The sequence below is a fragment of the Aedes albopictus genome, chromosome 1 (assembly GCF_035046485.1).
Source record: "Aedes albopictus strain Foshan chromosome 1, AalbF5, whole genome shotgun sequence".
NCBI lineage: Eukaryota > Metazoa > Arthropoda > Insecta > Diptera > Culicidae > Aedes > Aedes albopictus.
In genome coordinates, this window is record NC_085136.1 from 332,456,685 (window position 1) to 332,482,904 (window position 26,220).

At 42.6% G+C, this 26,220-nt stretch overlaps 4 protein-coding genes across 4 annotated transcripts; 2 read left to right on the plus strand and 2 right to left on the minus strand.

Annotated features, from left to right (window-relative positions):
• Nucleotides 1-3,438: 3,438 nt before the first annotated feature.
• Nucleotides 3,439-4,432, minus strand: LOC109413319 (glutathione S-transferase D5-like). Its single transcript, XM_062850798.1, has 2 exons — nucleotides 4,301-4,432; nucleotides 3,439-4,238 (listed from the first exon to the last, which is right to left on the minus strand). The coding sequence occupies exons 1-2, from the start codon at nucleotides 4,430-4,432 to the stop codon at nucleotides 3,723-3,725; spliced, it is 648 nt and encodes a 215-aa protein (XP_062706782.1). The 3' UTR covers nucleotides 3,439-3,722.
• A 602-nt stretch (nucleotides 4,433-5,034) lies between these two features.
• LOC109413318 (glutathione S-transferase 4-like) lies at nucleotides 5,035-5,986 on the plus strand. The gene is made up of 2 exons (XM_019687037.3): nucleotides 5,035-5,219; nucleotides 5,285-5,986. The coding sequence occupies exons 1-2, from the start codon at nucleotides 5,085-5,087 to the stop codon at nucleotides 5,804-5,806; spliced, it is 657 nt and encodes a 218-aa protein (XP_019542582.3). The 5' UTR covers nucleotides 5,035-5,084; the 3' UTR covers nucleotides 5,807-5,986.
• A 6,758-nt stretch (nucleotides 5,987-12,744) lies between these two features.
• LOC109404182 (glutathione S-transferase 1-1) lies at nucleotides 12,745-13,657 on the plus strand. The gene is made up of 2 exons (XM_019677006.3): nucleotides 12,745-12,989; nucleotides 13,054-13,657. The coding sequence occupies exons 1-2, from the start codon at nucleotides 12,849-12,851 to the stop codon at nucleotides 13,582-13,584; spliced, it is 672 nt and encodes a 223-aa protein (XP_019532551.3). The 5' UTR covers nucleotides 12,745-12,848; the 3' UTR covers nucleotides 13,585-13,657.
• A 9,003-nt stretch (nucleotides 13,658-22,660) lies between these two features.
• Nucleotides 22,661-23,953, minus strand: LOC109413322 (glutathione S-transferase 1). Its single transcript, XM_019687040.3, has 2 exons — nucleotides 23,672-23,953; nucleotides 22,661-23,279 (listed from the first exon to the last, which is right to left on the minus strand). Exons 1-2 carry the CDS (start codon nucleotides 23,810-23,812, stop codon nucleotides 22,671-22,673), a joined length of 750 nt encoding a protein of 249 aa, XP_019542585.2. The 5' UTR covers nucleotides 23,813-23,953; the 3' UTR covers nucleotides 22,661-22,670.
• Between the last annotated feature and the right edge of the window lie 2,267 nt (nucleotides 23,954-26,220).

Consider the following 26,220-nt stretch of genomic DNA (forward strand, 5'->3'; position numbering starts at 1 on the left):
GGGTTTCTCCATAAGTTTCTTGGAGGCTCCTCCTAGAATTCCTTCTGAGAATGCTCCCTGAAATCATACGAGGATTCCTTAGTGTAAATAGTGCGACCTCATTATCAAATTTGATAGCTTCTGAAGATTCCAAGAAAACAGAATAAAAGCTGTAGTAAAATTGATATTTTATTGTCCTTGATTTGCAATGGAGTAATGCAACATGCAATAAGGATACTGGTAATGTATCATTAGGTCAATCACTAGTCGCAGTGACGGATCCGAACAGAAATAATAAAAAAAGTATTCATTCAAACATAATAGTTTATATGTCATCAAAAGTCATGAAAAAAGCTCAGACTACACATTCTAGAGCGTAATGAGAACTATTCTTTGCTTTGCCAATGTTGACATTATGTTCAAATTTTGGCTACGCCGATTCACGCCGCCGCCGAAAGCTACCACCGGCGTGACGCCGATGACGCCGCCGCCGCCGTCCAAAAATGGCCCTCACGCCGCCGCCGAGCAAAATATAGTCGGCGCACAGGTCTAAGTACACCATGAATTTCACCCCTTTGTTACCCATGGCCACATAAACTTTTTTCTCCTTGCGGCCCTTTTTTATGTGGACGGTTTGACCACACATGTTACTGTGAATATTGCGTAACTTACTGGATCAAGCCGTTCCCCGCCATCTTAGCAAACTACAATAGAATCACTTGGCATAATCCTGAAACACACGAAGAAGGCGACTTGCTCCGCCAAAGCTCCACTCCTCAATGAGGCAGCTTCAAACTGAACACGTCTTTATGGTGCTGGCTGTCACTGATGCTTGCTAGGGGACGGACACGCAAGGGGAATAACACTAAACTATATTCACACATCCCACAGTTACGTTTTCCTTGAATTTGTCACCACGTTTGCTAAGTTGTTGAACAGCGAAAGCCGCCGGTCTGTCATCGACGCTTTCGCCCATTCGCTCGGCGCGTATTTGCTTGCCGCAAGTCGCTGTTGCTTAACCATATCCAGGTTGAGGTCCTGTGTGAGAATTTTCAATGCGGTCAAAAGGGTATCATATTATGGATTTAACACTAAATTGGTGTCGGAAGTAACTTCATTGACTTCCGCTGCCTTTCCTGCGTTAAACATAACCTCGGAAGTAGTGCACTGAATAGAGCATTAGATTTACTATACAGCGCACTACTTCCGACGTAACGGCAAACGGCAGCGGAAGACAATGAAGTTACTTCCGACACCAATTTGGTGCTAAATCCACAATACGAGCCCGGTAGGCCTAGGAACAGCTATGACACAAGGTCCCCACATTCACTCCGGTTGCTCTGAGTTGCCTTATCAGATCTTCGAAGCTACTTCCTGGCCATGATGTCCATGGATATTCCTGGAGATCCAAAAACGTCGCTCAGCCTTGACTACACATCTCCTGCGCACTGCGATTATCCCGGGCTTCATCTGCCGGGAATCCAAGAATAAAACTCTTCGTTTTCCGATCACTCTCGTCGAGTTTCCGCATCGTCGCCGCCGCTTTTTGTGGGTCCTTCTTCAAGGTCTGAAACGTGCCATCCGAATCCAGTAACATCTTCAGGCAAAAATTTAATTTTTCAAATCCTGGTCCACAGAATTCTTCTAAGTCTTTGACGTTTCGTGGCATTGTTGTTTACGATTCGGCCTTTGGAAATATGGTATTCATTGAATTCAAAACGTGGAGTTAGCATGCGTGGGAACTGATTTGTGACTTGCCGTTGGTACTCTGCCAGGAGATCCCTCTGGAATTCTACAGAAATTCAATTCGGAACTCCGCCAGGTATTCCTTCCGCGGATGTGACATTCCTCTAATAGTTCCTGGATATCTCCTGGATTCCTTCTGCTATTCATTCTGGTTTCTTTTTAAATGCCTCCGGAAATTGTTTTTCTGGGGTTTCCAGGGGAAAATCTTGAAAAAAAATGGATTCCCGGAAGGAACTTAGGTAGGAAGGAACTCCAGAAGGAATTTTCTTGCAACCCTGATGGAAGAATTCCTTAAGAAATTATTGGAGGAATTTCTCAAGGAACTCCTGTAGAAACTTCATAAGGAACTTCTTGAGAAATTCCATAAAGAATGCCACAAAAATCTCCTGGAAGACTTTCATCCCAAGAACATCTGGGAGAATTCCAGAATGGACTTCTGGAGGAATTCCGAAGGGATCTGCAGGAATTCCAGAAGGAAGACTTAGAGGAATACTGAAAAGCAGTTCCTGAAAGAATCTCGGAGCAATCTCGTTAGAAGTTCACGAAAGAATCCCGTTAGAAGTTCCTTGAGCATTCTCGAAAGAAGTTTTTGAAGGAATCCTGGAAGGAGATCCCGAAAAAACTCAGAGGGAGTTTCAGAAAGAATCATGGAAGCAGTTCCTGGAGGAGGAATCTCGGACCAAGTACCCGGAAGAATTTCGGAGAGCTTTTGAGGCAATCCCGGACGTATTTCCTGAAAGAATCCTGAAGAAATCCTAGATGGAACTGCTGAAAGAATCTCACAAGGAATTCCTGGAGGAGTTCTGAAGGAATCCTGAGAGGAATCCCTGCTAGAATTTTGGAAGCAGTTCCTAAAGAAACTCCGAAATGGATCCCTGAAGCAGCCCTGGAAAGAACTTCTGGAGGAATCTTAGAAGAAGCCTCTGGTGAAATGCTGCAAGTATCCGACAAGGAACTCCTTGTTTAATCTCAGAAGTAAATCCTTAGGGAATTCTAGAAAGGACAGTGGAAGGAACCCGTAAGGGAACACTTGGCAGGTTTTTAGAAGGAACTTTTAGAGGAACTCCAGAATGAATTCCTTAAGAAATCTTGAAAGGAACCTCTGGAGAAAATTCAGGAATCACAGATTCAAATGGAAGAAATGCCTCCCAAGAGGAGTCCTGGAAAAAAAGTTTTGGAAAAACTGCGGATGGGATTCCTGGAGAAATCCGTGTAAAATTCTACGGCATTCTAGAAGAAGCTCCTGGAGGGGTACGCCACCAGCAAGTCATAAATCGGTGTACTTTCATGGCGTGCAGTGCCGAAAGTCTTGAATTCCCTGGCTGTTTAGTTTTTCACTAATAACTTTTTTTTCTTCAACAGCTCTTCGCTACATTTGACAACCAAACGATGCGGGCCACGGCAGAACTGAAAGCTGGTGGAGAATTCGCCAGCACCAACCTGATGATCATCAGCGACCGGATCGGCGATTGCGTCGCAGCCATTGGTGCGGAAATAGAGGAGACAACACAAGCGATTAGAACCAACTTTGATGCTTGTTTGATCAGTGGGAATTGATTTGTTAATATAGAAAAATAAAGGAAACCAAACACAACTTCAAATTTAATGAGAAATCACATCACTGACTACGGGATGAATGACCCATAAAAGGTTAAAATCCCTGGTAATAAACAAACAAACAACAACATCACTGACTTATACGACGTATGTAACTCTTAATCTTCTATAAAGTTTATGCTGCATGTTCTCGTAATTTTATTAAACTCGTTAGACTTAATTCAAATATTGATTGGCATCAATGCGAATCAAGTGCATTATGGAATAATGTAGTAGGCAATGATCATAAATAACGTCATACTCTCAGGGATCTATTAGAGAAATCGAAGCAAGCTTAAAGACTCTGAAATAACCGTTGACCATAGTATGCGTGACTCGACTCACAGAATAGATCCCTGAACGGCAGTTCTCGACCTCAGCTCGCCTCAGTCCAGCAATAGTCAAATGCACTTGGCCCCGTACTGCTTGGCCAGGAACGTAGCCAGCGCTTCCTCGGCACGGGTCTGCAGCTCCTCGAACTGAGGCATCTCCGGCAGCACCTTGGCCATCCAGCGTTCCACATTGGGATAGTCGCTCAGCTTGACCTTGATCACGTCCAACGAGGAAATGGTATGCGCCAGGGACAGATCAGCCAGGGTAAAGTGATCGCCCGCGGCGTAGATCCGATCCTGTAGGTAGCTGTCCAGGGCTTTGACGCAGACGAGCAGCTTCTCCAGCATGTCCTGGTTCGGATCTTGGCGCTTGATGACCGTTGGCATGGCGAACAGCACGAAGCACTTGTACATGTTGGTGTCGAAGAATAGAAGTTCGTTGATGGCCGAGCGAATCTTGAGGTCCGCAGGGTAGAGCGATCCTTCCTTGTCGAACAGGCTGGTCAGATGGATCAGGACGGTGTGCGATTCGCCAATGATCTGCCCATCGTCGATCAAGGTCGGGAGCGATTGCAGGGGGTTGACCTTCAAGGGGGTTGGAAGTTTTGATAGTGGTTGAAGGAGGTTTAGGCTGTACCAGTTGTTACCTTTGTCAAGATGGCCATTTCGTTAGCATCGCGGGTGTCGATTGAAATCAGGTTCAGCTTCACGTCCAGCCTTTTCGCCAATACAAGGACGGCACGGCTTGACGGTGGGATGATGTGATAGTAGAGATCCATTTTCACAAGTTCGGATTAATGTGGACTACTTTGATTGAAGGTTCAAAGGTAAAAGCCTCAGTTTATATACCAATCTAGTAGGCCGCTGAATGGCAATTCAGTTAGCCGAAAGCATTATCTAATCTAATTTCAACGATTGCCAGACATATTTTGGATATAATGTTTCAGGGAAATTTTACTTTCACTTGGTAACTGTGCACATAGTCACAAACTCATAAATTGATTACCACTTGGATTACTCGTGTGAAAAACCACTAATTGCAAATAATCAATCATACTTGATGGGCCAATATCACCCGCCGCCTTTTCAACAAATAAATGAGTTGCAAATGCAAACCAGGACGGTCCGCAGTCTGTGGATTACATTATAACAAAGTTTCGTAATATGGAATTAATCATCATTAATTTTGCTCGTCACTCTGGTTCCAAATTTGGGCAGTTGTCATCAAAGCCCCCCATGACAAATTCAAAATATTTCGAATCATGATGATCAGTCTTATCTTATCTACGTGAATTATGGTAGGTAGGTAGGTAGGTAGGTAGGTAGGTATATATAAAACAAACGGAGACCCCGAAATCAAAACATACTGTAAACAGTCGTTCAGTAGCCATACCTCGATTCTCAAAACTTAAAGCACACCACACGCTCGCAATGGATCTGTACTACATGCCGATTTCTCCTCCTTGTTGGTCTGTTCTGCTACTAGGCCGACAGCTGGATCTCACCTTTAATTTGCAGGTCGTCGATTTCAAGGCCGAAGCCCACAAGAAAGAGGACTTTTTGAAGGTAACTAATCCATATTTGCCTATTCATCCATCCATGAAACTAATTATCCCAACCCCGCCTTCTAGATCAACCCGGCTCACACGATCCCCACGCTAGCAGTAGACGAAAACTTCGCTCTGAGCGAGTCACGCGCCATCATGGCCTACTTGATGGAAGCACATATCGCCACCAACGGTCAGGATCACCCGCTATACCCTCGGGATGCCAAAACGCGGGGACTCATTCACAACCGGCTGGATTTCGATCTGGGGACACTGTACCATCGGATCATCGCCTACTGTTCGCCACAGTGGAAGAGCGGCACTATGGGAACGGAGGAGAATCGTGCCAAGGTGGAGGAAGCGTTCGAATTCTTGGAAGTGTTCCTGACCAAAACCGGCTTCGCGGCCTCCGATCACCTTACGATCGCAGATATTGCGCTGTTTGTAAGTGTAAGTGTGCTGGATCTGTGCAGCTATGATCGGTCGAAGTACGGTAAGGTGGCGGCTTGGTACGACGTATGCAAGAAGGAGCTCGTCGGATACGACGATGTCATCGCGAAGGGATTCCCCGAGTGGAAGAAAATAGTTACGCAACCGAAGAACTAGAAGCGTGGAGTGTGTTTTCTGACAAATCATCAACTCAAAGTGACATCCATTCGAGAGGATTGTCACTACACGATACACGATATCATGTTAGAATAGTAGGTGTTGAAAACGTAATGTAAGCGATCGATAGCTCTACATCAAGCTCTACTATTACTAAAATGCGGACGTTTAATAAAGCTCAACGAGTTCTAATTTTGTATACTAATGTTGCTACAATGAACTTGAACCTCGAAACCCCAACAGATTATGGACCCATACATTTTCAGATCAAACTATTTATGGAGGTGGTGAAAGTTTCGTTGGTGTTGCCGAAACAAGTTACAACATGAAAACAGGGGACTGAATGAAAAGGGTGAAAACAAACAGGAACTCAAGACATTCGACACCGAAGAAACAGTTGACATGACTATGAATAAACAGGCTAGAGGCGTCAGATTGTGAGTGACTTTGAGGTGAACAGCCCTCGTTGTCATGCAGGTGAACAGGTAAATGTACCTCTTCTCTGATCTGCGATAGACCCGTGATAGTAAGTTGCCTTCTGTAGTCCACGCTGGTATGACTGACCGGTGACAGCTGCAGTAGTACGCGCGACTTCGACAGTGCTTCTGCACCTTCCACTAGACGCGGGCTCTCCGGATCTTCTTTATCTCCGCTAGCAGGTTTTGTACGCAGAAGCACTGCTGCAATTAGTTGACTGCGATTTCCGTGTTACCATGAACTACATGCTGGTTGTACGTGGTACTCGAGCGCCATACCAATCACCGGATGCCTTTTCGGTTGGATAACCGGGAACCGTAGTTCAAATGGTAACGACTATCCTTGCGCTGCTGAGCCCTCCTTTTTTAGTACACCCTCGTCCAGGAATGGGCTAGAGCTATATAGGCTGCTTCTCCTATCCTCTAGTTGTTATTGCTGCTGGTATGACAGCTTCCTGTTCCTCGTCAATGTGAAGACTTCATCAGCGATGAAATCGGCTTGGGCCGACCTCCAGAGTTACGCTCCCGCCTTCTGGTACTCCTCTCGCTTTAGCGGCACCAGCTTCGTTCATTCAATTTTGTTCACTACGCTTCTTACACTTGTAGTGACCGGCACGACCTCGATCTCCAGATCATCTCGCTTCCTTCTACAGTTCGATGCAAACCAGTACACGCACGCTCATGTTCGAACTAAAACCATCCGCTTAGAGAAACGTAGTGCAAGTGTTCATGATATGCTATGCTTTGCTAAGTAAGTGAATTTGGTTGCAAAGAAGTATGGGAAGCGCAGATGCCAAGGGAAGCGGCTCAAGACTCAGATGTATAGGGGAGAGGGTCAGAGGATTTTCAAGGGTCGTTTCCATGTGTTTCAGGGCGCTTCAAGAGATTTCAGAGGGCTTTTAGTGGGTTGAATAGGCTCTCAGGTCAACCTCACGGAGGTGTCAGAGGCGTTTCAAAACGTTTCAAGGTGTTTCAGGAAGTTTCAGAGGCTTTTTAGGGGGCTTTATAGGCTCGAAGGTGAGCTGATTGATGACTTCGAAATGATTCCAGAGTCATTTTAAAGCGTTTCAGGAAGTTTGAGAAGGAGGCTTCGGAGTTTCTCAGGCTAGTTTCACAGAGGAACCATGCGGGTTTCAGAGGCGTTTCAAATCGTTTCCAGGAGGTTTGAAGGAGCTTCAGAGGCTCTCAAGTGAGTTTCACGGAGGTTTTATGGGGGATTTTAGAGGCATTTTAAAGCGCTTCAAGGCGTTGCGGTGCGTTTCAGGACGATTCTAACGCATGTTGGGGTATTCTGCCCATAATCGCATAGTTGACGTAACCACCATTGACAATGTCAGCACTCACAAGCTAATATCTATCAGATATGCATCATTGTGACCAGTTTTATTCAATAGAGCATAAGATCTAATCACTAGCTTGGCACACACGAGACGCGAAATGAGACAAGACATAAAACTTATCGTTCTTACAATCGATTGTAAGAACGATAAGTGTTATGTCTTGTCTCATTTCGTGTCTCGTGTGTGTCGTGAAGTTCTTACGTTAGCAAAAACTGTAAAAGTTAAAAGTGCACTAGCTAGGTATCAACGTGAAAAAAATTCATAAACTTTCCTTAATCATTGTTAAAATTTCAAAAATGTGTTGAAAACTACAGTGGCGCTTACGTCAACTATGCGATTATGGGCAGTATTTCTGACCCTCTCAATTGTGTTTCATGTAGGTTTATAGCGACTTTCAGAGGCGTTTCATAGCGTTGCAATTCCTTTTTGGGCATTTGAGGAGGTTTCCGGCAGGTCAAAGGGGACTTTAGTGGCTCGCAGGTGAATTTCATGGAGGTCTCATGGGGGTTCCTGAGGCGTTTTAAATCGTTTCAATGCATTTTCGGCGTTTCAGGTGGTTTCAGATGTGATTTAAGGGGGCTGCAGTGGCTCTGAGGTGAATTTTACAGATAATTCACCTCCTGAAGCGTTTCAAGCCATTTCAATGCGTATTAGAGTGTTGCAGGAGGTTTCGAAGGGGTACATACTAAGAAAAAATCACCGACTTCGGTAATGTTTTACCGAAATCTCAACCGTTACGTTTTTTTACAGGAAAAATTCGGTAAAGTTAGAGTTTGACAGAAATGACAACACTATACGGAAATTTGGCAGTTTTTTTTTTACAGAATTTCGTTAAAAGTTCATTACTGAACGCTCAGCAGTTTACATTCCGGCAAAAATGACCGAACGCGACTAGCTGTGTACTACAGAGGCTCTCAGGTGAATTTCACGGAGGTTACATGGCGGTTGAGGAGTCGTTGCAAAGCGTTATATACTTTAGTTACTTTGCTTCACTACAATCCATACTTCAAATTGCTTTACTAAGCGTTATGACTATAGCTATATGGGGCTGTGTGACTTACAGACAACCAAATACGTTAGTAGATCCGATGACCTATACTCAAGGAAATTCTTGGATATCCTCGAACAGACAATAAACACAGCACTTGACAGCACATAGTTGCATGAGGCTATGCAAGCATAAATTTCATTCGTAATGCTCCAATGGATCACTGATTACGCTTGTAGACCCGATGACCTATACCACATACTCCTATAGTCGCATGGAACCCATCACTTGATAGAACATAGATGCATGAGGCTGTAAAAATCTATGATCTTTACTCAATGGACCACTGGATAGATCATAGTTAACTGAGGCTGTGTGGGCATGAACCTTAGTCATAAAGCTCTTGTAGTAGGCTATGATAGATTTAGTTTGTACCAAGTTTGTACAGTATGACAGAATAAAGGACGCAATAGTCGGATCTGAATGTATTTCATTAAATCCTCACACTCTTAGAGACAAAAAATTACGTTGGTTGATCCCTGCCTACACTCAAAGCAGTTTTTAGAGTTCCTCAAACAGATAATGAGCTCTCCACTTGACAACACATAGTTGCATGAGGCTTTGCAAGTATAAATGGCATCCATAATATTCCAAAAGGTCACTGATTACGCTTGTAGAACAGACGGCCTAAATTCCAAGGAGTTCTTTTAACCTTTAAATACGCTTAACTCTGCTTTTTTTTCCTCGCAAACCAACTTTATCCGTAATCTTTGGTACTCCAACTGCTCTGAACAAATTCCGTTTAGATGACGTTACCTAAATGGATGGACCTAAATAGATGATTCCTAAATGGATTCTACCTAAATGAAGATTTAGGTGAATCGCATCGAAACTCCGCAGACTTTTGTGACTTCCAGAAGCTTTCGGATCCAGTTAATCTACTTTTTCGTGCACTCTTCGATGAACTCCTGGTTCTACTTGCATCCGGTACGGCAATGGTCCTGGATTAGGAGTTTCCCGTAGAACGTGAACATCCTAACGGGTTGACAAAGTTATAACGCCGTAACATGATCATTTTGTTCGGAAGTTCCTGTGAGATATAAGATGTACTGCATAAAGCTGTGGTAAAGAGATTGATCACAGCAGGCCATATAGCGCATTTGAATGTGATGCGAACTGCCAAGCAGCATCCCTGCTTGCGTTGCAACAACTCCAGGCGTCACCCAACCGCGTTCACTCTTGCCACTTCCAACGTCAGCCTGGGTAAGTTGTGTGTGCTGCGCGTGAGGGGTGATTCCATCCCAGTGAAATACCAAACTCCACAGTTTCTTGCCGGATCGTCTCTCAGATATGTGGAGAAAAAGAGTTCGCCAATAGACGGGTTTCCCACGATTCCCAGTTTTCGCTCGGATCCGTATTCTTTATCATCGCTGAACCGTATCGCCTCCATAAGCTTCTCAGCAATCGCGATCTACTTACGGAGCTTAAATCCACCTCAGGAGCTCGCTCAGGAGGAGGATCATGTCAACGCTGTCGAAGTAATCGCCGACGTAGTGGTCTGTAGAACTGTCTCGCAAACTCCTTCGCGTTTAAGGTTTTGGCGAACTCGTTGATCCAAAGGCCGTTGCGGCTATCACGTACACAGTCGACTTCGGAATCGTTCGGAGCCTTTTCACAGAAACAGACTTCTCACTCCTGAAACTTGCACAATACCACCAAAAGCCAGACAGCGTATCCGGCTCCTTCAGCAACTTCGAATAGAGTGACACTTCTCTAACTCTTGATCTGGAAACTGTGCTCAGGTCCTAACTTCGAAATGAACAGACTATCACACTGCGTGGGTAGGTTAATTCTTTAAATCTGAACGTCAGTTCTCTAAGAGGAGTGGCTCGTAACAGCGTCTGATTCCATGTTAAGGACGGTTGACCGACGTCCGAGTCCCAAGGAAAGACTATACTCAACTGTGTACAATGGTTTTCCGGGAAGTACGCGCCATTTAGCTCCTGCGTCCACCGATCAGCCAGCACCGTATCGCCTCGATCATTTCAGCTCTCAGCGTCCCTCAATATATGAGTGTTGGTCCCCTCACCGCCTTTTGGTCTTTGACGACTATTGGCACCCGGCCTCATCGCATCTTGATACCTCACCGAATGTCAACATCAATTACCTATCAACTGTTTCATACTTTCCATAAGCTATGTGATGTGGACCAAAGGAGTACCGACTCTCCAACACTTCTTCTCTTCACACACTCATATCCGACGCGTTCCGAACTCTACCTGGTCACCATCTAAAGCCCGCCGAGCTCCTACTAGCACCTTTGCTCTCACTACCAAGCTACCTTTGCTACCAAGCCCCTTCTGGTTCCAAGCTTAATCCGACACCGAGTACCTTCCACCATTCAACTCCTGCGTCTACCGATCAGCCAGCACCCATCGCCTCGATTCCTTCAATTCACAGCGCAGGTCCCTCAAGGATCGGTATTGATCCCTTCATCGCCTCTTGGATGGTACCGCATCTCGATCCAGACTCACCAACAGGGTGTTCCTGGGCCCATAACCTGTTGCAAACGACAAATGAAACAGGCGAGGTTTTCGTCCAATCCTAGACTAACCAGCCGCCCCGTATTTAACGGGACAATTTAATTTTGAAGTATTCGCCACTGGAAAATCGTTTATGTTTATGATTAAATTATTCGTTCTTTCCAGCTAAAATACCATTACTAACAATATTCTGTTTTGTTTTTGAACATTGACTTTCTTTTTGTTGAGTTTCCATAATATGTCCCGTATTTAAACGGGACAAATCTGGTCAGCCTACCCAATCCGGAAACACTAACAGATATTGCTACCTGCTCAGTGCCAATGGCCTACATCTCATCGATTTCGCCGCCTACAAAAACATGATGAAGGCCATACGTAACACCTTCTTGCAACACAGCCTCTCTGACCTGGAGGTCACCACAGCAGACGGAAACCCAAATCATTCACGTTCTGATTGACGGACGGCCCTTCTTCGACGCATTTTCGGCGTCGGGACCTATGGTGGCGCCAGGGCCGGATCTAAGGGGGGGCCGGGGGGCCCGGGCCCCGGGCCCCCACAACAACCTTTTTTGCTTGCTAAGATTAGCTTTATTTTTCATATTTCTCAAGTACTGTTCGAAAATAAGGAAAAACATTTTTGGTCATCCCTCCAAGGGGCCTCCACATCCGCTCGGGCCCCGGGCCCCCACAATGCTTAATCCGGGCCTGGGTGGCGCTAACATCGACTCTAATCATGCCCAAAACTTTCCGTCATCAACATTATACGGTACCGGCGACCGTCTCGATACAGCCTTGACCGACTGAAGCGACCGTGGATGTCGTCTCAGTATAGCGTAGTTTCGTGTTCGAAAGGAATTGCTCAAGAAACTTCTTGAGCGATTTCTGGCAGAAACTTTCTACGGTGACTGCCATTTGATCTGTCATTTCTTCGCAACTACGTACTGCGATCGAAGAAAAAACGGTTTCTTGAGAGATTCAGGCACGGAATTTCCCATGCATCAAGATAGGCTGAGAAATTCCTTGTGAACTGCAAACAGCTCTTATACACATAGAATCTCGAGACAGTGTTGCCAGACGAGGATGAGCTCAATGTGGCCCTACTGAAGGACTGTTGGAGTACAGTAAAAGCAGTGATTAATGACGCAACCGAGAGCACAATCGGGTACCTGGAACGGGTCTTCGAAAAGACCCTAAGAGTGCAGAGCGATTTTGGAAGGAAAGAATACAACACGGGCGGTAATGCTGCAGCACGGAACCCTGCAGCAGAGTCTAGCCTTTCTATCTCCTAAATATATAAGTGAATATTAAATTCAACCGTAATGCTTCAGAATCTTCTGCCCAACGAAGAACGCACTATCTCCAAATTGGTAGTCCTAATCGACGCTAATCAAATATAATTCGCTCGATGTCTCCCAGCGATGATGAAACAAAATCCAAAGCAATAAATGCAATCGCTCTACACCCGTCCGTCATCAACCCATCTTCACGTTACGTTCAAAACCATAAAGCGCTAACCAATGTATCATAATTTACCCCCAGACCAGACCGGTTTTGAAACGAATATATTCGTAATCTTATCGCACATTCGCTTACTCGGCCCCAGCCGAGTGGCTATGCTCTGCCAACCGGCATCGTCTCAGTCGGGTAGTGATTGGATTCGCAAGCGGACATTCTAGCGGAAACTAGCAACTAAAGATGGCCCTGAACCTGTACCATATGCCGCTTTCGGCACCGTGCCAATCCGTTCGCCTACTGGCGAAGGCCATGAATCTACACCTCAACCTGGTCTACTTGGATCTGATGAAAGCCGAACACATGAAGCCGGAGTTCCTGAAGGTGAGTGACGACGCGCCGTGAACGAGTGGTAACAAATCTAGTGATCTTTGATTTCTCGCGATAGCTCAACCCGCAACACGTAATCCCGACGCTGGTGGACAACGACTTCGTCCTGTGGGAGTCGCGTGCCATTTTGATCTACCTGTGCGAGAAATACGGCAAGAACGATAAGTTCTACCCGCGTGACCCGAAAAAGCGGGCCGTCGTGAATCAGCGGCTGTACTTCGACATGGGCACGTTGTATGCGCGATTCGCCGAGTACTACTATCCGGCCATTTTCCAGAACCAATCGTTCAACGAAGAACTGTTCAAAAAGTTGGAAGAGGCGTTCGAGTTCCTGGAGATCTACCTCGGACAGGGGGCGTACGTTGCCGGCGATAAGCTGACCGTGGCGGACTTCTGTGTGTTGGCTTCGGTTACCACCATGAAGGAGGCAGCGGGGATTGACTTTTCGAAGTATCCGAATATTGAACGGTGGTATGCCCAACTCAGTGAGGAAGTGTCCGGTCTCGATGAGGTTTGCGTTCAAGGGGCTCAGGAAATGAAGCCGTTCTTCGATGCGGCCAAGAAACCAGCGGCTGCCGAGGAGCAATAGATTTTGTGGGTGATGTATTAATTGAAATAAATGATACCGGAGCGGGAGGTTTACGTGATAAGATAAGAACGGACGTGCGATTGTGTTTTCAATTTACCTGTTCGAAAGGCCGGGGTGTTGTTACCTAAAAATCAAAATGTGTTACTCAAATGGAAGAAAAGTGTTGAGCGATGACTCCGAACTTGTGGTTCACGATATTTATAGTTTGACTAGCTGATTCGGCACACCTTGTATTACCCATTCAAAATGTGATGGTGTAGGGTTTCGAAATTTGCTGAGATTATAAAAAAGTTTCCAGCTGAACTCTTGATGGGATTTCCAGACGATCTCCTGTAGAAATTTTAAGAGAAACTACTGAACGAAATTCAGTAGGAAGGCCAGCCGGAGCAATTCCTGCTTGAGAGATTCCCTAGAAGAATTCGGTGGCACTCATAGGATGGTTCCTGTAGAAGTCCTAGAGGAATTCCAGGTGAACCTACAACGAGCATTTGCGGAGGGATTACCGGTATAACTCATTCAGAGATTCTCTGAGAAATATCTACAGGAATTCTCGGTGAAGCTCCTAGAAGAGTTCCTGGAGGAAATCCTCGAGAGTTTCCGAATTACTAGAAAAATATTCGTTGGTAGTCCCAGAAGAATTCCCTGCGGAGCAGGGAGAATAGCACAGATCGGTGAAGTACTAGATTTGTAGTGTGGAGCTGAATTTAAGTATGGTGAGAAGGTCAATTCTCCGTTTCTGCAATGAAATGGTGCAAAAAGCGTGGGTATTATAATTCCTCGCCTAATTTGATGCTGTTTGAGCTAAACTTTGGGCAACAGTGTTGTTGTTTTCACCATTTCTTGCAACATAAACAACAAAGTTATCCACAGTTTTGCTCAAACAGCATCAAATTAGGTAAGGAATCATAATACCCACGCTTTTTGTACCATTTCATTGCAGAAACGGAGAATTGACCTTCTCACCATACTAAAATTCAGCTTAATACTGCAAATCTAGTACTACACTGAACGTGACCCATTTTCGATGGAATACCCTACAGAAATTCTCGGTGGAAGTTCTAAAGAAATTTTCGGAGGTTCCCTTGGAAGAAAGAATAAGATATCTGTGCTGCGTCTGTGTGCTAAATGTATTCACAGAGAAACTCCTGCAGAGATTCTGTTGGAGAATTTCCGGTTAAAATTCTAAAAAAGTTTACGGTGGAACCATGGGTGGAACTTGCAGAGAAGCTGGAGTGAAATTCCTAGACGAATTTCCAGATGTACCCCTGAAGAAATTCCTGGTGGAACTGTAGGAGGAAGCCCCAGTGAAAAGCAATACCGTGTGCCTTTTCTAGAGAAATTCCTGGTGAAACTTCTAGAAAAGTTCCCAGTGGAATTCTTAGAAGAATTTCCACTAGATCCCCTAGAGAATATGTGGAGAAACTGATAGAGGAATTCTATTTAAAACTCATACAATATTTTGCGGTTGTGGTACCATACTCAAAGTTTCAAGATCGTGATTTTTTTTATCTTATCCTATGTAACGGTCGCCATGTAGTGAGTTGAATAATGAATCCAAAAGATTCTGCAAAAATTCCTTCAGAAAATTTTCTAAAAAATCCTTCAGTAATTAATGGATGCGTGTCCAGAGTTCTAGTAGATATTCTTCCAGGAGTTACTTCAGAAATTCCTTTAAAGAGTTCCTCCAGTTTATCTGGGAGTTTCTTAAGGAATTCCTTCAGAAGCTGGCACAGGATTTCCTTATTCAGGAGTTATTCTGGAATTTATCCAGAAGTCTGTTTAGAAATTCATCTAGCAGTTCATTCAGGAATTCTTCTAGGAGTATCGGCATATCCACCTGAAACTTATCCTTTCACCAGTTTTTTTTCTCGGTTGCCTACTGGATTTCACCATAAAAATGTCATGGATTTCAAAAACTTCTAGAATTTAAAAATTAATTTTCCAGAGAATACAAGATTTTTCAACAGAAATTCTTTCAGGTAATTTTTCAGGGGTTTCTAAAAATAATCCGAAAAAGATTCACCAGGACTTGCTCTAGGAATTCCACCAGAAATTTCTGTTCGAATTCCACTTGAACTATCTTTAGTTTTCCCCTGGGATTTCTTTCAGGAGCCTTCTTGGGTATTTCTAAAGTAGTTCACTGGGAATTTCTCTAGGAGCTTCGTTGGAATTTCCTTTAGGAATTCCATTAGGAATTCATCTCAAAGTTCAACTGAGAATTCTTCTAGAGGCTCCACCAGGAGTTCCTCTAGGGAGTTTGGAGTTCTGTTGTAGTTCTAGGAGTTCTATAGTAAATTCCTTTAGAAGTTCATCTAGGAATTCCTGCTTGAGTTCTTCTAGGCATTCAAATAATTTTCACTGGGAATACTTCTAGGAGTATAGGAGTTTCGCTGACTATTTCTCTATGAGGTTCAATGGGAATTCTTCCAAGAGTTCCACCGGAAGTTCCTCTAGGAGCTCCACTGTTTTTTTTTTTCTTTAGAAGTTACACTGGGAATTCATCTAAAAGTTCTACAGTTAATTTCTCTAAAAATTTTTACAGGAGTTCCTCCGAGATTTCCTATGGAAGTTCAAGGAGTTTCTTCTGAGGTGCTCTCCTAGGAATTCCACCGGTTATTCCTGTAGGACTTTCACTGGGAATTTGACTAGGGGTTCTACAATATACAATACAATTTCGGAAATTTCTCTGAGAGATTATGGAGTTTCCTCTATTGAGTTCCTCTAGAAGTTCCACCGATTATCCTCTAGGTGTTACCCTGGGAATTACTTTAGTTTATTTCCATCTAGTAAATTTCTCTAGAAGTTTTTCAAGAGTTTCTCCAAGAGATCATTTGGGAGTTTATGAAGTTTTCTCTGCGAGTTTAACTGAAAATTCATATAGAGGGGTTCTACAATGAATTTCTCTCGAAGTTTCTCCGGGAATTCCTCTGAGAGTTTATGAAGTTTCTCTATGAGTTGCGCCGGTTATTCCCAGGACTGCCTCTAAGAGATTCACTGGAAATTCATCTAGTATATCTACAGTAGTTTTCTCTAGAAATTTTTACAGAAGTTGTATTTATGTTAAACTTACAAGCTGCGTACATGCTTCGGAGTACCATCGAAAGTTCCTCTAGGAATTCCATCAGGAATCCCAAGCAACCAAAAGTTTGGATTCCGCATGAAGAACGAACTCAGAAGTTTGGTTCAATTCCGAACTGGAACTTGAACTTGGAAGAACATGTACAAGCTTTTGACTTCTCCTCAAAACGACATTAACCTTCACGTACCCGACCACCGACAACTCATTTTCAAAATTCTGGCATTTCGTCAATTTTCATCCGATTTTTTTTTGGAGTCGCCCTCAATCAATCATAAATTGATGCTAGTTTATTATACTGAAGTGGCCATGCAATATATGGAACTAATCCGGGGATATTCCGGGTTGTGCTGGGGTCAGGGGGTTGCCAAAATTACTAAAAGTGATTATTTCGTGTGGTATTGTGTTTTGAACATCGATTTTCCGCAAATTTTTTGTTCCGAGCAGTGAAACACAACTGCAATAACAAAATTTGAATAAATTGACCCATCCGGATCCCTGTGACAGGTTCCACGGGGCCTCATTGGGGACTCTTCTGGTTTTCAACCTAAACATGCCGTGCGACATATCAATCTTCATGATTTCGAAAAACTGAGTCAGAAACGATAGACTGAAGTCTGTATCAACTAATATGGCCACCCCGGAACATCTACCACAGGTTCCACGGGGATGTCATCGGAGACATTTATGGTTTGCAACCAAAACGTGCCGTGCGACGTATCAATCTTTATGATTTCGAGAGCATGGGACAGAAAAAAATGACTTTAGTATGTAACATGCCCGCTCCGGAACACTCGGCGGGGGCCTGTCAAACACAATAACACACGAAATAATCACTTTTAGTCATTTGGCAAGACAGACTTCTCCCCCACTCCCTGACCCCAGTACTATCAGGAATATCTCCGGATTGGTTACATATATTACATGGCCACTTTTGTGTAATAAACTTGCACCAATTTATGACCGATTGAGGGCGACTTTGGAAAAAATCGGATGAAAATTGACGAAATGCCAGCATTTTGAAAATGAGTTGTCGGGGGTTGGTTGAATGTTTAAGTCCAAAAGAGGTTCGGAAAGAACTTACTTTGAAATTAAGAGCAGAGTTCAATCAAAATTTAACCGAACTTATGTTGAACTCTTGCATGCCTCTAAGGTTCAAATATAGCTCAAATGGGCATTTAACAACAACTCGTAATGTTCCGTTCCAAACTTGTTTCGAACTTACTACTCAAAGTTCGGATAAATATTAACTGTACCAAAAGTGAACTTCACTTGAACTTCGGAGACAACAACTTTTTCCTTCGTTCTGGCTATGGAATTCCACTTTTGTTATGTAGAAATTATCCCTCATCCCTAAAGAAATTCTTGGTGGAACTGCTACAAAAAGGAAACCAATATAAGTCCTCGGTGAAATATATAGAGAAATTTTCAATTCAACTGCTATAGAGATTTCTAGTGGAACTTCAAAATGAATTTCCGTTAAAGCTTCGAGAAGAATCCCCAGTTGCGGATCTTCCAAAAAAATACGGTGGATCTTGGAGAAAAATTCTATAACTTTTTCATTGTTGGGAACCTGAGTACGTCCCTGCATTTGCGATGCTTCACCGTCTATTTCGGCAGCACTGCCAAAGAGAAGAAAAAAAACCACTTTTTTAGTGTACTTTTGCGATCAATAAATCTAAGTCGTTTTCACAGTAGCTCGTGTTTGTACCCGTTTTATTCCGGTCTGGAAGGTTCCCACTGTCCCGAATCTGCCAACATTCATAAGAATCAAGGGACGAATTTCGCGCCAACTCGACCAGTGGTTGGCAACACCCTCTCAGAATCGAATGAAACTTGGTGGGCATAAAGACTAGGTTTTTATAAGCAACTTTGCATACTTAAATTTTCGAAAATTTTCAAGAGTAACATTTGAAGAGGGCCTAGCTTCTTTTCGAAGAATTTTTTAAAATCGATGTAACTCAAAAATGACAAGACCTATAGAAAAGTGTTGTATGGGGGACTTTTAGAGAATTGTCCAAGCTTTCATGAAAAAATATTTTAAAAATTCAAAATACATTTTTACACGTTAAAAAATATATTTTTAAAATTAAAAGTCAATTTACAGAAAATGCCCACTTTTTTATGTTTTGAAATTTTTTTCCAAGAAAGTCAATATTGTTGCCTAACTTTCCTCCATACATCACAAGATGGGCACTTTTAAGGAAAAAAAGTTTTTCTAACAAAAACTTTTTCATGTTATTTTTTTAGCGTGTTGCGCATTAACTCGTACAGGATGTATCAAGAATCCTTATACCCATTTAATAACACTCAATGGGCATTACAACTTTGTTTGATTGGGTGCCTTCTTTTTCTTGGCGTTACATCCCAACTGGAATAGAACCTGTTTCTCAGCATGTTTTGATATCTGAATGCTTAAAACAGCATTCTGCTTGCTGAAATTGTATTATTGTGTGCCTAGAACCAGTGAACTAACATCATTATTAGAAGCGAATGATAAAGAATCGGTTTTATTTCAACAATGGCTAACCACTGATCGATGCAATTTGGAAACTATTACTAAGACTATAGACGAGTTTGTTACGTATTTTGTAGAAAAAGTTGATAAGCTTATAACTCATGATTTCATTTATAAAGAACAATCCTCATTTTTGCGGGATAAAAAAGAATCTCTTAAACAGGGTGAAGAATTAACAATTTGTGACTTTTCAGAAAATTATTCATTTATCATTCAAAATTCAGCTCAAGGTTACCATTGGAATAATTCTCAAGCTACCATTCACCCCTTTGAAGTGTACTACAGAAAAGAAAATAAGTTGGAAAACTTGAGCTTTATAATAATATCTGAAGTACTTACACACGATACAACAGCAGTTCAGTTATTTATATCAAATCTGCTGGATTTCATTAAACAATCGATTGATTTCTCAAAAATTACTTTCATGTCAGATGGAGCAGCAGCTCATTATAAGAACAAAAAAAAATTTGCCAGTTTGTGCAGTTTTCGGTCCAATTATGGATTGGAAGCAGAATGGCACTTCTTCGCAACTTCACATGGCAAAGGTCCATGTGACGCTGTTGGAGGTACTCTCAAGCGAATGGCAAAACGAGCAAGTCTTGCTCGAGATTATGGAAACACAATCACAACTCCTCGAGAACTGTATGACTGGGCAGTTAAACAGCCAGATACACATATAACAAAATTGAATTTTAGCTTTATTTCAAATGAACAATATGCAAAAATGACGGATGAACTTGAAGAACTATACACATACAGTCACGTAAAAACAATACCTGGTACACAAAAATTTCATTCATTTGTGCCAATTTCTGAAAATCAAATTGAAGCGAAAAAGTTTTCGAATTCAAAAGATAATCCAAAAAAGTTTACTTTGTTTCAGATAGACTTAAGATCTAATATTCAAAAAACGTTACAATAGAATGTATAAAAGAAGGATGTATATATTGTAGAAAAGAAAATAATTGAATACACATATACATATGTACATATTTCATCAATACACAAGCGTTTTCATTGATATAAAACCCTAAAAGCAAATTTGTCTTGAGCCCTTTCCAATATCAAGCACGTTTTCAATGTCAAGCACGTAAAGATATTAAAAAAGTAGTTGAGCCCATTAAGTTTTAATGGATTGTCATTAGGATTCTGGATACATTACTGTACGAGTTAATGCACAACACGCAAAAAAAAAATAACATGAAAAAGTTTTTTTTAGAAAATTTTTTTTTCCTTAAAAGTGCCCATCTTGTGATGTATGAAGGAAAGTTAGGCAACTATATTGTCTTTCTTGGGAAAAAAAATCAAAACATAAAAAAGTGGGCTTTTTCTGTAAATTGACTTTTAATTTTGAAAAGATATTTTTTAGCGTGTAAAACATTTTTTTATATTTTTTAAATATGTTTTCTTGAAAGCTTGGACAATTCCCTAAAAGTCCCCCATACATCACTTTTTTGTACAACTTATCATATTCGAGTTATATTTTTTGTAAAAAAACGGCTAATGCGCAACACGCTAAAAAAAACTAACATGAAAAAGTTTTTGTTAGAAAAACTGTTTTTTCCTTAAAAGTGCCCATCTTGTGATGTATGGAGGAAAGTTAGGCAACAATATTGACTTTCTTGGAAAAAAATTTCGAAACATAAAAAAGTGGGCATTTTCTGTAAATTGACTTTTAATTTTAAAAATATATTTTTTAGCGTGTAAAAATGTATTTAGAATTTTTAAAATATTTTTTCATGAAAGCTTGGACAATTCTCTAAATGTCACCCATACATCACTTTTTTATACATCTTATCATATTCGAGTTATTTTTTGTGAAAAAAAAAAACAGTTAAAGAACTTTGACTCTTTTTAAATGTTAGTCTAGGTTAATTTTGAAAAAACAAAATACGCAAAGTTGCTTGAAAAGGTAAAGTCTTGAAACCTACAAAATTCCATAACATTCTGAGGGGGTGCTGCCAGCCCCGAAGACGAGTTGGTGCGAAATTCGTCAAGGGAGAGTAAAGGTAATCACTACTAGACAACAGCCCTACTGAAAATAGTTCTTAGAGGTACCCTCAATTGAATGAATCGGGGTGAAATCCCTGGAAGAATTTCTGAAAAAGACTACTTAGAGAAATCATCGAGATCCTGGAAGAATCCAATGATTCTAAAAGATTGAGAAATCTTTCACGGACAATATACAGAAGAAATGCCAAGAGGAAATACTGGGTAAATACCTAAACAGTTGCCCATATAGCCGAGGCGGTAAACGCACGGGTATTCAGCATGACCATGCTGAGGGTGACGGGTTCGATTCCCGGTCGGTCCAGGATCTTTTCGTAAAGGAAATTTCCTTGACTTCCTTGGGCACAGAGTATCTTCGTGCCTGCCACACGATATACACGATATACTGGCAGAGGAAGCTCTCAGTTAAAAACTGTGGAAATGCTCATAGAACACTAAGCTGAGAAGCAGGCTTTGTCCCAGTGAGGACGTTACGCCAACAAGAGAGAGAGAGACCTAAACAGTTGCCTGGAACTAATAAATAAAGCTGCATTCTACACGAAAACCACACGAAAAGCATGCCGCATTGGATATGATTCGTGCTTATCAGACATATGGACGAAGAGTTCCAGAAACCCCTGAAAATTGCATGACAAACAACAACAACCATTTCTACGCCAAAACCGCACGGGGGCCAAATTGCATTAAACGCCATTCACGATTCAATCAAAAATAACTGAGAGAAGCATAAAAAATGTATTACAACATGTGAGTATTTGTGTGTCTAATTAAAATTCATGGATGCTGAATTTAAAGATATTTTCAACCACGGTTTATTTTCTAATAAACATTGTAAAGCCTTCAGTACACGCTTTGCCAAGTGTGCAAACTTTTCCGCACGCATCAACCAACAGCAAAGCATATGCTTGACATTTCCGATGTTTTGTCAATGTTGAGCCCACTGTTGGCCTGTTTGATTATGTGTGCGGAAAAGTTTTCACACTTGGCAAAGCGTGTACTGAAGGCTTAAAAGTTAAAGTAATATTCATGGAAAATAAAATAAAAAATAAAAAAAAATAAAAAGGCATGTAAGCTAGGAAAATGTGAAGTGGATTTAAAATACTCCTCAAACAAATGGATCCATCAAAATATCCACTTTAAAATTTGCAACAAATAAAATAACCGTTAAATGTAAATATACCTTTGATTCTCGGAAAGCGCTGTACCGTCCGTGGGGCTTGCAAAGCATCGGAGTAAGCTAAACATAGCATACGCCGCCTAGCTATAGGTTGATAAACAGCCTGCGATGACGGTGCAAAATGACGAGCGACGAACTGGATCGCAGTAGGCCCCTGATAACGACACCTCAGCTGATAAACGTTTTGCTAGCGCGACCGCTCGCTCACATGGCTTCAATCTTCCTTATATTTAGGTACCCGGAGGGAATTTCTTTCTGCACACTATTGTACATACAAATAAATCACGTACGCAAATTTTCTGTGGTCAAGACGAGTCTGGACAGGGTGGCTTTGGTGGTGGCGTTTTGCCTCCAGAAGCACTGCAGCATGGTTCTTTAGCTGAATTTATTTCTTCCAGTTTGTACTGCCGCACGGCTGCAATCATTTCTTGGGATTTTTCATTGGCTTCTTGTGTGAGTTCCTCGAACTTTCCGAACTCTTTCTTGCACTGCTGATACCAACGATACACGTTTTTGTACACTGTCAAATCGAACTTTATCACTCCTTCGAGGGACGCAACGCTGATTACCACACTGAAGTCTGCAATGGTCAGTTCTTCTCCCGCTAGCCACTTGTTTCCGTCCAGCAGTTTGTTCAACACACAAACAGCGTCCTGGATCTTTCGAAAGTCTTCTGGTTTTCCCTCACCGATTCCTGCTAAGATCGGATAGTAATACGTGGACAATGCTCGATGCAACGTTCCCAATTGGAAGAACAGCAAACGGTTCACTTTGGCGCGTTCTCCGATGTCTGTTGGATAATATCGTTTGCCTTCCTTGCCGTACTTCTCCGCCAGGTACATCAGTATTGCGTTCGATTCCCATACTACGACTTCACCATCAACCAGCGTCGGAATACAGTGCTGGGGGTTGATCTGCGAGACATCAAAAGCAATACACACATCATTTACATGCACGCTCGCTGAGAGAGACTCAGCAATCCAAACAATCACAGCAACCCGATCGTGACTCATCACCCAAGTCTAGCACGCGTCACCATCGCCAGACATACGGCACGCTACGATCAGCAGTCGCTTGATCGCGCAAAACTTAAGGCTCAATTGAGAAAGGCAAATGTTCCAGAACTAAAAAAGCACTTTTTCTCAAAACGATCCACAAAGCAAAGAAAATAAGAACGTCCGATTGTTGATTTAGTCAATTATGACAATCGGACACGAGGGTTTGGTTCGCTTTTTTGTCATTCTGGAGAAAAGTGCTTTTTCAGTTTTGGATAATATGGGATTCTCATTTGAGCCTTAAAACTCACCGCGAGGAATTCCGGTTTGAATTGTTCCTTCTTCAGCACGTTCACTTCGATGAAGTTCAGCTCGACTTCCAGTGCGTCGGCCAGCAGGATCACGGAACGGCAGAACGGGGCCACGATGTGGCAGTATAGATCCACGGGCATCCTGATCCTGGGACTAGAGAGAATGGCGGCAGGAACACTAGTAAATGACTTTCGCTTTCACAAACAGCTCCGAACGGACTGACGGCGCGAGAGTAAATATTTTTGCCGTGACAATCCATATTACAACGCTGCTCTAAGTACCCTACTATACGGATGGACGGCGCAGCACATGGAAACGTGTGCGATAACAACGGTGGAGTTTTTTTTTTTCCTCTGACGGCAGCAGCGATTACTCGAGCTTCTACCGATGGTAATCAGATTTTTTTTCGATAGTGATAAAATACTGAAGAGTCAGAACGTTACTACCATATCGTATCAGTGGCAAGAGCGCTTCGTGGGATGTCACAACTACGCGCATTTCGTGGATTTAATCTGTCGATTTTTGTGCTTTGTGATCTTCGTGCGAACTGCTTGTTTAGTTTCCGCAGTGCTTCTGTTTGGAACAAAGTTGATCTAATGAGATACCTAGGAACATCTGTCTTTGCAAGCTTCTTTTTAGTTCAATGAAAAGCTGAAATGATCAAAATGCCTCCATGTTCTTCTGATGTATGCTCATCCCCTTATCCTATAGGCAAAGCGATCTTTGATGATTTCCGTAGCGTATCGCCATCTAGGATCATAACAATTGACCCACAACACGGGATATATAACAGGCCCTATTCCTTTACATGAACTGCTGCAACAACCATAATGTTTGGCCTCTCACGTACAATAATACCAAGAGTTTTTTTTATCAGTTTTTATTCAAGCATTTACAGCGCCACCTAGCGGCAAAAATCGAAAACTTGAGATTTTTGCATACATTTGGCCACGTTTTCCCATACAAACTTCAAGCACTCCAAGCGTCGCATAAGGCTCAAATTTTGAACGTAGCTTCTGGGAGTCCAAAACAACCAATTTAGAAGGTAAGAGAAGACTTGGCACGCCGCTAAGGAAGCCAATTGCTCGCGCACGTGGATGGATAAACCACAGAGAAACAGACATCACACTCTACTCGCTTCTCATCTATTAGTTTTTTAACGGTTGACTCAAATATTCGGTAGTTGGTCAATTGACCAGTCGCGGCTCTGGCATCGATTTTGCTCCTGTTTGACATTTGCTCACTACCACCATCTAGTGGTGGCTTGCCCAAACACGACATGATTGGCATTCGGCGATTACGATTTCGTGACGGTGATTTTTAATACAATTTGTTCTAAGCGTTACGTTTGTTTCTCTGTGGATAAATGATCAATGCAAATTTCACAGCTAGCTTCGATAGCACAGCGCAACATTTTTTTTGTCTCAAGAGCAAACTTATGTGTCTCCGAAGGATTTTGGGCCGCTGAATCTGAATCCGGGCTCAGATTTGCTCCAACACGTCACAATTTTGAGCTATACCTCAATTTATAGGGCAAAATATGCGATTTTGGGCATTTTTGACTGCAAGTTATTAAGCATGGGAACATTTTTTTTTTAATCAGTCAAAAGGTTAGCTGGTCAATTAACATCTAAATTAGCGACTCATGCAAAATACTTCGTTTTACCTAATCAAATTTGATATATTTAAGCATTTTATGTTAGTATGAAAACTTGCATGCAACTTTTGGAGGGTGACTTGTATGGGAAATATCGTACCTAACATAAATCGCTTAAAACTATCAAATTCGATTTGGTAAAACGAAATATTTTGCATGAGTCGTTAACGCCAAGCTTTGTGACGGTTGCTGACGGAAAGACAGCTTCAGTGAAAGGTGTCGTCGGCAACTGCCGAATCCAATGCTACGGACGCGATGGTGAAGAGAAGCAGGTGGAGCTGACCGGAGTGCTGTTCGTCCCGGACCTGGACATGAACCTTGTATCGGTAGGAAAGCTTGTCCAGAAAGGCGCTAACGTGAAGTTCAATGAAGACGGATGTACGATTGCCAGTGGTGAAAGGATTGCTGCTGTGGCAAGGCGTTATAATGGTCTCTATCATCTGCAAATGGTGGAGCGCGTGGGTGCTGTGATCGAGCCGTGCAAGGCGAAGAGTTGCTTGCGTGACTGGCATCGCAAGCTTGGTCATCGGGACGTCACGGCCATCCAAGAGCTGGAAAGCCGTCATCTCGCCACGGGCATCAACATCAAGAGATGCGGTTGGTGCAAGGAAAGATGACACGGTTTCCTTTCCCGAAGCAGGCAGAAAAGAAAACGAAAGCTGCGATGGATCTGGTCCACAGTGATGTGTGTGGGCCAATGCGAACCGTAATACCGGGTGGTCGTCGGTATTTCCTGACACTCGTCGATGACCACAGGCGGTATACCACGGTGTACCTGTTACGGAAGAAATCTGAAACGTTCGATGCAATCCAGGACTACGTGCAGAAAATGAAGACGCAATTCGGCAGACCGCCGAAAGTGCTGAGGTCCGACCAAGGAGGAGAATACCG

Coding starts and splice junctions, on each gene's coding strand:
- LOC109413319 (XM_062850798.1), bottom strand. CDS start 4,432: ATGGATCTCTACTATCACATCATCCCACCGTCAAGCCGTGCCGTCCTT. Junction 4,239..4,300: donor AAATGGCCATCTTGACAAAG/GTAACAACTGGT, acceptor ACCCCCTTGAAG/GTCAACCCCCTGCAATCGCT.
- LOC109413318 (XM_019687037.3), top strand. CDS start 5,085: ATGGATCTGTACTACATGCCGATTTCTCCTCCTTGTTGGTCTGTTCTG. Junction 5,220..5,284: donor AGAAAGAGGACTTTTTGAAG/GTAACTAATCCA, acceptor CCCGCCTTCTAG/ATCAACCCGGCTCACACGAT.
- LOC109404182 (XM_019677006.3), top strand. CDS start 12,849: ATGGCCCTGAACCTGTACCATATGCCGCTTTCGGCACCGTGCCAATCC. Junction 12,990..13,053: donor TGAAGCCGGAGTTCCTGAAG/GTGAGTGACGAC, acceptor TTCTCGCGATAG/CTCAACCCGCAACACGTAAT.
- LOC109413322 (XM_019687040.3), bottom strand. CDS start 23,812: ATGCCCGTGGATCTATACTGCCACATCGTGGCCCCGTTCTGCCGTTCC. Junction 23,280..23,671: donor TCAAACCGGAATTCCTCGCG/GTGAGTTTTAAG, acceptor GATGTCTCGCAG/ATCAACCCCCAGCACTGTAT.